Raw genomic sequence first — 13560 nt, 5'->3', positions numbered from 1 at the left:
AATATTGAACCAGTCATTGTCAATCAATTGTTAAAACTAGCTTGAGAACTTTAAAGTGGCTTTTAATTTACCTTAAGCACCCCGTCCTTACGTTTATTTTTGTACTGTACATTTTTACTGTGCTTGTAGTACTTTTAAAGGGGACATATTTTTTCCAAACCAACTTTCTACAGCATTTGGGATGTAATGTTGTCTCTATCGTGCCTCAAATATGAATTAAAATCGTCTATGCATTCCCGAGTTAGACATTTTTCTGCCGAGAGGCCTGAAATCAGGTCATTCGAGTTTCTCGATATTATCTATGTCACTAGCGAAGATCTCCGCCTTCCCTTTACGTTCCTGAGCCAGCGCTGTAAATATAACACGTGCTCACACAGTGGGTCTGCTACACGGAGGCAAACAATCAGAGTAAAGGGGCGGTCTTTGCCAAATATGGACGAATTGGCTAGAAAGCTTTGTCAAACAGACGTAACTGTCAGAGGAAGCTTTTCTGGACACTAGTATGACAAAACCAAGGTGTTTTTTAAAATGAAATTGACACTAAGTCCATGTTAGAGAGTCACTCTATGGAGGTCTAAATAGCCAAAATAAAAACCTTTAAGATTGTACGGATTAAAAATTGTTAGAAATAAAATGTTTCTATTACTATTATTATTACTACTGGTAGTAGTAACAATACAATGCTCAATGACGAAAAAAGTGATTTTTAATTTTATTTTATTTTTTTGACCAAACAGTGATATTTTAGTATAGCTAACTAAGGCAAGTCCAGATACTCAGTGTAAAGGAGCTAATGTGTGAATTAAACGAAGTGTGTCAAAAAAAGTTCCAAGAACAAAACATGAATGACGCCCTTAGCTAGGTTCAGTCATTCTGATTGAAGATCTCTGGTCTGCTGTTTACACGTGATGTGATTTATTCCGATCAGGTGTATACATGTGGATAAAATTAGAAATGAGCTCATCAGAGGGACAGTCGAGGTTCGATGTTTTGGAGACTAAGTTAGAGATAGCAGACTTCAATGGTTTGGACACGTCCAGAGGAGAAATAGTGAGTATATTGGTAGAAGGATGATGAAGATGGAGCTGCCAGGCAAGAGAGCTAGAGGAAGACCAAAGAGAAGGTTGATGGATGTCGTGAGGGAAGACATGATGGCAGTTGGTGTTCGAGAGGAGGATGCAGGAGATAGTCTTACATGGAAAAGGATGACGCGCTGTGGTGACCCGTAACGGGACAAGCCGAAAGGAAAAGAAGTACACATGAGCACTCCATTTAATCGGAACAGCCATGTGACATGCGCACATCGACATAAACATCACGTAATTCATGAAGATGGAGGTCCGTCTATTTAGAGGAGTAGTTGCAATTGTTTTTACACTTTTATTAAAACAATAACTTGATTAAAACACAATTAGTTACAATTACAATTAGTTAAAACGGCTGTCAAAATGCTACGGGACATCCATATTTTGTTATGGAAATTGTTATGTTATGGATGGAAAATCCAGCGTCCGAATTACCGGCCAGAACGGCACTTTGTCCAGGCACCGTGATGAAAAGAGATGCTTGGGGGTATGTTATTTTATTAGGGTTAATTTTGAACATGACATGCCGAAATCTCATATACTTTGATTCAGGCTGCAACTTCATCCGCCATTACAAGGTTGATGCAGTAAAAACATTAAAATAACAAATATTGACGCCATTATTATTAACTATTATTAATTATTAACTATTACAATTATGGACTCATGATTATGTTGTGCAATTGAACAGGATGCAGAATTATTTTCATCCTATTACATAATATACTGCAATAACTGCCCTGCGGTAATGTTCTTGACAAAATTTTGAAAAGATGGAAATTCAGACAAATTGTTCTGGAAGTGAATTTATATAGGTTGGCAGCTCTGTTAAAAACAAGATCATCGCATACGAGCTCCGGCGGGTTGTAAGCCACCATATTTATGTGCATAATGTCATCACCGCACATTTACGTCAAGATGGAGCATGCACAGACAGAGCGCAGCCTGGCACTATTCCGATTCATGGTTTATGTGACAAAAATTTACTTGTGATCGATTTGGCCAAAGGAATATTTCATCCCTGTGAAACCGATTCTAAATCAATTATAATTGGAATAAAAAGCTCAATGTAAACCCCCCTCCTGATCTTGGAAAAGAGGGGAACAAAAATGACACTGAGCCTGGTTGGGTGATTAGGGAGGTTGCTCCAGCACGTCAATGTTCTCTTTGACCAGGAACTGTCAGATGCTCAGGGCCTCATTGTGAGCAGGCGTGTTGTCATGGTGAATCAGCTACGGGTTGCCCTGCCACAACTGTCGCCTCTTCCCCTGCATCAAACCAAGCAAAGACCGCAGGACACCAGTCCCTGAACTTCTCTTACACACCACCTATGTTGTGACTGAGCAAGACTGTTTGACTTATGATTTGCATAACCCAAGTCATGACTTGCTTAAAATTTGGTGGGGACTCGACTTAATTTTTGCCACAGTAACTTCTAATTCAGCGGTTAAGACTTGAGACTTACTTTCTCCCATCTCTGCCATATGTGACCGCCTCTCTGGTGTCCTCCCAGAGGAGTGGGTGGCTGTGTGCGTGTGTGTGTGTATGTGTATGTATGTATGAATGCATGCGTGGTTGTCAGCCGCACTAACTAACACACAGCAGGCTTTCTAACACTGTGCTGCTATACTACTTGAACCACAACAGGAATGTCACGAGGCAGTGATGTATCGTACACTGAACTTTGTGAATTCCCCCTCCTTCCCTTATAAAAAAGATTACTATTCCAACGCACACAGAGCACTCCTCTTCCTCTCTGCCCCGACTATCACTAACCTCTTCTTCTTCCTGTCTGCTCTCTTCTCTTCTGTTTTTGTTCTCTGCTCTCACCTGTCGGGACACCTAGGACTTCCCAGGGTTAAGCGATGACTTTTATGGATCAAAGAGTTTGAGTAAGTGTTGTGGTTGTCCCTGAACGCTGGCTGAGGGGAAAAGTGCTGTGTCATGACGACACACAAAAGCATCAGTGTACATGCACTTTAAATACAGATTCAAACATTTTCGGCTAAATGGACAAAAGTATTGGGACACTGTGCCCGAGGAGCCTATGAGTTGGACTATTCTCTTATAGAGTTGGATCAGTCTTAGTCCAGTTTTTTTTCAATCATTGAAATAATGATGTGGTCTCAGTTTATTTACAAATTGACTAAGTGTAAAATGTGGGCCTGTTTAGTTGAACACAAAACTTTCCCTGTGTTGTATGAAACGCAACCGGTTGATACACAGATTCATTGTACCTTCTGCCATCTAATGGAAGAGCTTTTAAATGTTATGCCTGTCAATGTACGTCACTGGAATAGATAGATGAAAAACAAGGAGAGGTTCATACAGGTGAGTATGACATCTACAGGAATTTCAACTACAAATAATGCCTCTTTGTTCATCTTTCAAAGCCATAGTAAAGGGACCAAGCCCTGCCGCGAATAACTGGAGTACTTGACACCCACCTCTGAATTTATTATTATTATTATTTTTTTTAAATAATAGGCACGGTGAACGACGGGTTGGCACATCTGCCTCATAGTGCTGAGGACCCGGGTTCAAATCCAGCCTCGCCTATGTGGAGTTTGCATGTTTTCCCCGTGCCTGCGTGGGTTTTCTCTGGGTACTCTGGTTTCCTCAACATCCAAAAACATGCATGATAGGTTAATTGAAGACTCTAAATTGCCCCATAGGTGTGAATGTGAGTGTGAATGGTTGTTTACATGTGCCCTGCGATTGGCTGGCAACCAGTATCCCGCCTCTCGCCCGCAGATAGCTGGGATAGGCTCCAACAAGCCCGCGACCCTAGTGAGGATAAGCGGTACGGAAATTGAATGAATGAATGAATTCCTTAATAATAGTAACTCCGCTTACAGCATTACAATATTAGGAAAAGCCTACTGGAACATCTGAACTTTATCTGGGGTTGATCAGAGGAAATTTAAATTGACAGGTGCGTGCTGACTTCAATTTGACATGAGTTTTGAATGTGTTTGCTTAATTCTTAACACATTCACATCGTAGTTATAAGAGGCACACTTGTGCAACCACATTTTCTTTTTTTTAGTTTTACTTCCCCTCTAGAATTATTATTTTTTTTTTTCCATTGAGGTGTAAAGCTTTTAGGTCACAATTATGGAAAAAGTTTTGAAATGGTTTTTCTCATTTTTTAATCACATAAACTGGCATTTGAACATGTCTAGACTTGATATTCACTGTGTGTGGCCTTTGCACCCTGTAAAAAGATAGTCTCGAGCAATGAGACGTTTGTTTTTAATAGCACATCAGCAGAGAAAAAACAGACATGCGGTGGACTTGCCGTAACTTCTGCTAACAACTCAGGATAAGCTTAGCTCCCCCCCGACATACAAAGATCTTACAGCAGTTGCGATGCGTCACTTCATCATACTTCCTTGACACCAATTACTGCTTTCCTTAGCCAGGGCTTTGGTGGCATCTTAGAATAATAGCTTTGCGCTCTACTAAATAGGTGCACATTTCCCACTGTAGAAGAAAATCTGAGTACATTCAGACCAGATTATTTCAGTATATATACTTTTTGACATTTTTGTTTGGTGGTGTGCTGTTAGATTTTTCTCAAGTAAAGTGATTTATCTCAAAGGTTGTGAAACACTGGACTAAGACACTGCAACCACATGGCATGAGAATTAACCGATACATTGGTTTAGATGAAAATGGATGTTGATAGTTTTTGTTCTCTAATCTGCAACGTTTGCTCTTCTCCTTTTTTAGAATGCCTGACGTCCAACACAAGCGACAGTGAAAGCAGTTCAAGTAAGACACCTGCCTCACTCGTCTTAACTCCGCTTCATTGACACTGTGCAATGTCTGTTGCCACACATTTCTATTGTCCTGAACTGAAAGGACAGATTGGATAATTAACAGAGTGCACCATCTGTCCCAGAAGGAATAAAGGCATTTAAGCTTGTCCACATTGTGATATCAGCCATCTGATGACTTTATTTTTTTTCTTCTTCTTCTCATTATCACAGAGGGCCAGGAAGACACCATCCTCTCCTACGAGCCAGTCATTCGACAAGAAAGTAAGTACATATTGTTGGAATTGTGCCAATCTATTGTTAGTTGATTTCATAAACTCTATTACTACCAGTAATAAGACTGAATAAAAAGCTGAATCTTGATGTTCTTGGTTTGACAAGTTAAGGGCTGAAATGTCAATTCTTCATGTGCAGTTGTTGATTATAACATCATAGGGTGGCTTCAAAAGGTTCAAATTGTTGCTACCTGCCTACAATTACAGAAAATAGTGATGCTTTGCGATATGAGTATAATTTGTTCTCTGGCCATGCTCGTAACTCAAAACACTGGTCTCTCAAACAGTCTTCCACCATTAAAATGAATGGAAATGTCATTAATCAGTTCCATTGCCCCAACAAATCTTTTTGTTTTTTAGAAGAAAGAATACCGCAAATTCTGGTCTAGAATACACTTTCGAGTACAATACATCCCCCAAAAATCAGGAAAACCCACCTACCTTAGGTATAATGCGTACCATCGATTTTCTGCTAATCATATGCACAAAACATAGTATTATCAGTATGGTACAGTTTTTCCAAAGCAATATTCTGCTCTGCGTGCATGCGCTGACGTAATACTGGATATGTTGTGACTGGGTGCCATGTCGGCTAGGTACTGCGATGACTGGGCAGGTATAAAGGAGGCAGCTTATAGCGATGGCTAACTAGCGGAAAAGCGGCGTTGTCCAGAGCTCCTCTCTGATTCAACAGCGTTGGATGAATCAAGTAATTTGTTAATCGATAGCGTGTAGGCCACAGAGTTTTGTTTTTTGGCCGGCCATTGTACTGCAAGTCTGGAGATGCTAGCAGCTATAGGAGCTAGCTGGCACAGAAGAAGACGGTCTCGACTAAACTGCAATAATAATGGAAATTTTTCACAAAATGAATATACTGTAGTTATTTGCGGAAACCCCCACTTATTTTCATGTATTTATTTTTTCTCCTGATCTCTCATTTATTCATGTTTTTTTTTACCCTGTTCCCTGCTTATTCATGTTTTTTTCCCCCTGGCAATATAAGGAGCCGATTTTTGCTCTTCGCAGACTAGGTCCCTATCTCCCGAAGGTAGCGGGGTTGCACTGTATGAATATTCTTGTATGCGTTGTCTGCATTTGTTGCTCTCACTTGTGCTTAAATGTAACTTAAACAATTACCTATTGTTCTTACAATTAATGCCGCCCCATGGGGGCACAAGCCAGTGCAACTGTGGACCAGTCCCATGCCCGGATGAATGCAAAGGGTTATGTCAGGAAGGGTATCCAGCTTAAAACTTTACCAAACAAATAAGAGCGTTCATCCAAAGAATTCCATACTGGTTGTGGCCCGGGCTAAAAACGTCCGCCACCAGCGCAGTTAACCTGCAGGACACGGTGGAAATTCAGCTACTGTGGGTTGAAGACAAAGGAGGAAATCATACAAGGAAAGAGCTTAGCTAAGGAGAAGTCTGAGAGGACCGAGGAGAGGCGAAAGGAATACATGGAGATGTAACATAGGGTGACGGGAGAGGTGGCAAAGGCCAAAAATAAATGCACGTGCCCACTGAGCCACAAACGCACTTGCAACAATTCACAAGCAGATTGGGATATTTATAAATACGCCATGATAAATGCAGACAACATTAAAAAAACGTGTAAATCGCGGATATATTTGTGAATTCGAAAAACACATGCAAATAATTTGTGCATTTAAAAAATTTGGACACCCTTTATTTAAACCATGAAAACTTTTTTGACCCAGCCCCCTAAAAGAATTGGAATTGAGAATCGTTTGGAACCGTAGTCAAAATGAAGAACCGGAATCGCTCAAATGCAAAGGATGATCAACCCTATGAGCCACACAATGAAGAAAAATGGGAGCGAGTATGGGTTAGTATGGGAAAGAGTTGTGCAGGCTAGACTCAGGACAGATGTGTGTGTTTGCGAGCAACAGTATGGTTTCATGCCTAGTACCACCGATGTATTATTTGCCTTGAGGGTGTTGATGGAAAAGTACAGAGGTCAGAACGAGCTACATTGTGTCTTATAGAGCTAGAGAAAGCCTATGACAGAATACACAGAGAGGAACTGTGATACTGCATGCGGAAGTCTGGAGTGGCAGAGAGCATGTTAGAATAATAGAAGACTTAACTCAAATTTATGCTCGCAACTCAAGATGAAAAAAAAATCACCTGAGGAACTGCTCTTATCTCGAAGACCTAAGTCGTCATTTGTAAGTTGAGGTACCACTGTATAACATTAACTACACGTTATGTAGTGTTTCACTCTTTCGCCTGGTGTAAATGAGACCGAATGTCCTGACAACTTATATGGATGAAGACTTGACATTTGTTGCGGTTTTTCCTCCTCAGTCCACTACACAAGACCCGTGATCATCCTGGGCCCCATGAAGGACCGAGTCAACGACGACCTCATCTCTGAGTTCCCTCACAAGTTTGGCTCCTGTGTGCCCCGTGAGTTGACTGGAGCTTGTGTGTGTACGCACACAGTCAACCCAAACAACTGGTCTGAACAAGCCCGTTTGACTTCTCTCCGACAGACACGACTCGTCCGAGGCGAGAGAACGAGATGGACGGTCAGGACTACCACTTTGTGGGCTCGCGCGAGCAAATGGAGAAAGACATCCAAGACAATAAGTTCATCGAGGCGGGTCAGTTCAACGAGAACCTGTACGGGACCAGCATCCTGTCGGTCAGAACTGTGGCTGAAAGGGTACGAGGCGCCAGCACAAATGTGAAGGGAAAGCCCTTGGAGCATTTAGTCCATATCTTTGAAATCCTTATACTAGTATCCTCTTTGTCCTCACAAGTAAGACAATTCAGCACACGAGTACAACGACTAACTTGTGACGTTTCTTTCCACAACTACTGCTACTTCTGGCCTATTAGTAAACAGATAAACCTCATTAAACTACAGTGCTGCACTAGCAACACTAAGAGGCTTAACTAGTAGCCCTGTCATGCACTCGTAGCGCCCTTAACGATATTGACTGTTTTATATAATGTTTTGAGCATTTATTTGATGTTCATCTTAAAGTCCATGTACTTGCTTTGTCTTCACTTGTAATACACTTGGCCTATACTATGTACTAGTGGACAAATGGCATACTACTAGGGACTTAAAATTCTGCTAGTTAACATCTAGTACTTAACTAGTAGTGCACAGATATCAAGGAGTGCAGTTTTGTCTCAATAGTATCATGTAGTTGTCCTACTAGTTGGGACAAAGCACATACTGGTAAATGGACCTTAAACTGGATATCAATTATATTATTTTATAATTATAATTAGTAACTCCGCAACATTGCTCACTAGTAACATATAGTTCTACTAGTGCGCACTTGTTCTACTAGTATCCAGAAATGTCACGCAGCACTGGAATGCAGTACTGGAAAAAACATCACAGTCATTCTAGTAGTGTGCTGTCTTACTAGTGAGGACAGAGTGTGTCCTAGCACATGACTTTTCTCTTTCCATACAGACAATATTATTAGCTTGTATGCTGTGTCCACACCTAAGTGTGTGTGTGTGTGTGTGTGTGTGTGTGTGTGTGTGTGTGTGGACATCCACAGGGGAAGCACTGCATTCTGGACGTGTCGGGCAACGCCATCAAACGACTGCAGCAAGCACAACTTTACCCGATTGCCATTTTTATTAAACCAAAATCCATCGAAGCCCTCATGTAAGTCACGAGTTATAACGGCGCCGTCTAACGCTGGCGTCCTTCCTACCTTGCTTAACGTCATTCGTGTGCCGTCCAGGGAAATGAACAAGCGGCAGACGTACGAGCAAGCCAATAAAGTCTTTGACAAGGCCGTGAAACTTGAGCAAGACTTTGGCGAGTTTTTCACAGGTAACGTTGTGCAGCCTTTTCACGATCACACTACGAGCTCTTCTAGGAGCTCGCGTTTGGAAACGTTGTGGCAGCATGACTTGACTGGGAAAATGAATAGAAAAGCAGAAATTCATAACAAGCATGACGACAACCAGGGGTGAAGCTTAGAAGGTTTAATGCGAGTAAAAACGTGGGTTGTATTTTCACTCACGGAGGCAGCACTTCATCACTAAGCCACCATAGTGCAGTTGTCTATTAGCGTGTGGATATGTGCATCTGATACATTTTCAGAAAGATTATTATTATTATTTACTTGCTTGTTTAATTTCACACTTGTGTGGCCAGTAACCATTAATTCATGCCATCAACTGCCCTAAATCGTTTGTGTTTTGATTAAAAATAGCGCGGTATTTTACAAAAACATTACAATTGAATTTAAATAAAATAGTTTTCTTAAGTGTAATAACTTTGCATCGGGACAACGCACCTTTACTTATACAGAACTTTAAAAAACAAACACAGCTGTAATAAAGTGCCGTTACATGAATCACAACAAAAAAAAAATAGTATTCTTTTCTAATTCTATATATATATATATATATATATATATATATATATATATATTATTTTCTAATTAGACAAAAGATATATATAGACAAAAGTCACAACAATTGTGCGCCTGAGCTGTGTGCCTTTAGGAACTTGGCCGGATAGGGTGCGTGAGTTGTGGCCTACAGCAGCTCCTAACAAGGGTTCTCATTTTGTTTCTGTACATTTTACTGTTTGTAAGAAAAACTCCTTTGGGGGCTTCCTAAGTCAAGGTACCATACTGTAGTTGTCCATTCAGAGTCCCCTTTAACTTATTGTGTGTGTGTGTGTGTGTGTGTGCGTGTGTGTGTGTGGGGGGGTGGGCTCGCGCAGCTATCGTCCAGGGCGACTCGCTAGAGGAAATCTACAACAAAATCAAGCTCATCATCGAGGAGCAGTCCGGTCCGTACATCTGGATCCCCTCCCCAGAGAAGCTCTGAGCACCTTGCCTGCCCGCCATCACACCGCCACCACCTCGCATCGCTGCAGAGAGCCCCCTCCCCCTCTCACCCCCCATCTCTTTTTACAGCTATGTTTCATATAAAGTTTTAGTGTCATCATTATGTTACTCTCTAAATGGAAAAAGAAGTTTTCTCACCATTGATTACTGTGCCACCCCCCTGCATGAATTTCTCGACGCCGGCCATTCTAGACTGGAACGGAGGTCCTTCATTTTTTTTTGTCATATGAAAAACAAAACAAAAAACAGGAGAAAGGGAATTGATCCATTTTGTCAACAGACTGAAGATGGGAATGTTTTCATGAGGAAAGGAGAGGGAGAGAGCGAGAGAGAGAGATCGAGAGGAGTGGCAGGGGGAACAGAGACAAATCACGCCGAGTCAGAACACTTTGTAAATGTTCATCCAATCACATTTTAAAAAGATGACATACACAAAGATGAGAGACCTTTTTTTTTTTTTTTTTTTTTTTTTTTGTCCTCCCACCCCCACCAAAATGACTGGTTGAGTGGAGCCCTACTGACGGTACTGTTGTTTCTAGGGAATTATTTATCATCTCGACAGGACAAATCCCTACATTTATATAACGACATCAACAAGATGAATAAAGTCCTACAGATTTTACTATACATATATATATATATATATAGAGAGAGAGAGAGAGCGAGAGAGAGAGAGAGTGCGTGCGTGTGAGAGAAAAACAAGTACAGTTTTACACTTCACTAGAATGGTCCATTTGGAGGGCTTGTTTGGAATTTTCTTTTTTTTTTTTTTTGGCTCGTGACCTTTTTAACATTTTCGGGGGGGTGGGGGGGATACTACACTGAGTAAAGGGGGGCGGGGGGGGGGGGTAGAGATGTGTAAGTGGGCTCTGCAAAACACCAAACTGCCTTACATCCAATACTGACTGACCACCTGTTGTCCTCCTTTGAGTGCAATAGCCCCCCCCCAAACACTACGACCACTATTACAACAATCAATCCATCCAATTAGGATTTACTTTACACCCCCACCCCCATAACTAAAGAGTGTGGAGCTGCAGACCACCCTCTTACACTCTCTGCCTTCCAAAAAGGTTTTTTTGTTTGTTTGTTTTTTTTGTTTTGTTCTTGTTTGTTGATCTGTTTTACTGGTCACACGGTACTGTCCTATCTGCTGCCATGGCGGCAGCCTTTTAACGGGTAGAACAAGACAATAATTGTATTGGATGTGATGCCCATTAAAAAAAAAAAAGCTGTTTTGGATTGTCCAAAAAAAAAAAAAAAAAAACACTAAAGTTGAGCCTAATTAAAGCTTTGTGTTATGTACATGAATTATTCACGTGCTTGGACCACTGTGTATGGGAGGGTTGGGTTGAAAAAAAAAAAAGAGCTCTTTGGGTTTGGGCTGAGCTCAGGTATATCAAACGTACGGCGCCCGAGAGGTCCCCTGAACGCAGCACGACACGGACGCGCACACGCAAGCTTCCTATCATAAAGCTCAACTGTGAAAGGGATCTTCTCTTCGGTTTTCTCCTTCCTCAGAGAGCCAAACACCCCAACAGGAAGTGCCAACTCTGACCTGGGTCCCCCCCACAAACCCCTCAATTTTTTTTTTTTTTTTCTCCCTGTTGCCAGACAACCAGCTGTCATCACCTGTGTCTAAACCTCCTCCGCAGAGTTCAGGGAATAACTGAATGGAACACAGCCATTAATAAACTGTTTGCAGACTGTTTCAAAGGGTGTGGTAGCTGTACAATGTAAATAAGACCCTGCCCCCTTTTGGCCCACACATATTCCCCCAGAAGATATTACCCCCTTCCTCACATGTGCTTTGTGCATGTGTGACTCAAACTGGGACAGAATATGTTTTATAGACCACAAATGTCAGGTAAGTTGAGTTTCAAGCTATATTATCCATACGGAGGGGGGGAAAGTGCTGTATTGTTGCTATTTGTCTTAAGATACCTATGGGAAACTAAACTAGTCAGTTAAATGGGCGAGGCCCTCTACATGTCAATACTTCTGGGACATGGCTGGGTATACAGAATGGAAAAAAATACATTATATATATATATACACGCACACACACAAAAAGGTTCAGGTTATTGGGCTTTCAGGTGAGAAAAAAAACCTCAAATCCACTAAATTTGCAAATTTACCTTTTCACTTTTTTTTTTTAACCTATCCCTTATTTGGGAAATTACTCCTTTTTTTAATGCATTTATAAGCAGATATGCACATAAGTGGTGTGCACTGAAAATATTAAAATCGTGCCAGATTCAATTATGTCACTGCATTTGTGTACCAAATGTTTAGTAGCACAAGCCTGGTTTTCGCCAAGGAAATACAACTTGGGTTAATTAATGTCAGATGGTGGATATAGGGCATTCCTTTTTTCATGTTCTGTGCACCGAGAGCAGGGATCAGTGTTTTGTTTTTCAAAGCGAACTTACCAAGCCGAGGGCATGTTCTGCATGAGAAACCCCTCCATAAAAGGCGCCACTCATCAAAGTAGCTTCAACTAGGATGTTCAAAGACAAGTGGCTACTAGGCTTAGTGTCGTCAGCAGTTTGCCACAGAGATTGGCGGAGTCACAGAAAGGCATATATAATGGATTTTGGTTTCACACTGAAATTTCACGTGAAAGCCCAGTATCCATCATTTTTTATGACATTATTCTTGACAGATTGAGTGGAAATCAGAGCTGACTTAACGAAAAAGCGCACAGTACTTCAGACCTCAGTTAGCCACGTCCAAGCCCAAAGACTTCACTCTCTGCTCTTTCCATTTGAGGCTGTGATGGGGGGGGGGGAAGGCCACCTATGCGTATGTGTGCGTGTGTATCATTGATGAGGCTGACAAATGGTGGTGTCAATCTATTTAATTTTTAGTTATGTTGAGGTGAAAGGGGGCTCGGGTCTTTTTTTTTTTTTTTTTTTTTTGGGGGGGGGGGGTAATTCTGTTTATGGCACATCTGTGCAGTAAGTGCTTGCAAACATGAACCCTTTTGATTGTACAGTCCAGTAATCTCCTTCCTGTGGACGCAGGTGGTTATGCCCTGTTGGGATGCTGAGCCCAATTGGTCTTCCCTGTCCTAGTCACAAGGGGAACACCGTCCATTTTATATATATATATATACATATATATATAATATCACATTTTCTTTGTGGGCTTTATTTTGGGAGGACTTGACAAGAGTTTATTTGTTTGGAAATAAAATATGTGACACAGTTTCAACTTTGGCATGCTTCTTATTCTGCTTGAGCATGATTTTTTTTTCATCTGCCAACGGTGTCAAAAGTCAAGATCTGGCCTGTCACATATGTTTTTGTGGCCCACCAAAACAAATGTCTAAGGTTTCTTGCTAACTGGATTTGTTTGTTTGGTTGGGTTTTTTTTTTTCATTTTGGCAGAAAAGCTGTACTGCAATTACAATTTTTCTAAAATTTTTAAAGACATTTCCCCCCACTAAATTTCTTAAATTCCCTGTAATGTAAAAATGTTTTCTAACAAACCCTGTCAAATTTTAATGATTTAAAAAGTATATATATATATATATATATATATATATATTCACT

At 41.0% G+C, this 13560-nt stretch overlaps 1 protein-coding gene across 7 annotated transcripts in view; it reads left to right on the top strand.

Annotated features, from left to right (window-relative positions):
- dlg3 (discs, large homolog 3 (Drosophila)) overlaps positions 1-13219 on the top strand; it is a 132905-nt gene extending 119686 nt beyond the window's left edge. For 5 of the 7 annotated variants that reach the window (XM_061686314.1, XM_061686312.1, XM_061686313.1 and 2 more), the window contains 7 exons: positions 4821-4862; positions 5081-5131; positions 7473-7574; positions 7661-7833; positions 8693-8802; positions 8882-8973; positions 9877-13219. In XM_061686314.1, coding sequence (XP_061542298.1) covers positions 4821-4862; positions 5081-5131; positions 7473-7574; positions 7661-7833; positions 8693-8802; positions 8882-8973; positions 9877-9983 — 677 coding nt within the window. In that variant the 3' untranslated portion in view covers positions 9984-13219. Of the gene's footprint in view, positions 1-2931; positions 2978-4820; positions 4863-5080; positions 5132-7472; positions 7575-7660; positions 7834-8692; positions 8803-8881; positions 8974-9876 lie in introns of all 7 variants that reach the window. The other 2 variants (XM_061686315.1, XM_061686317.1) reach the window with 1 other exon arrangement.
- Positions 13220-13560: the final 341 nt, after the last annotated feature.

Source organism: Phycodurus eques, chromosome 9, assembly GCF_024500275.1.
Source record: "Phycodurus eques isolate BA_2022a chromosome 9, UOR_Pequ_1.1, whole genome shotgun sequence".
Lineage (NCBI taxonomy): Eukaryota > Metazoa > Chordata > Actinopteri > Syngnathiformes > Syngnathidae > Phycodurus > Phycodurus eques.
This window is presented reverse-complemented; position numbering and strand designations above follow the sequence as displayed.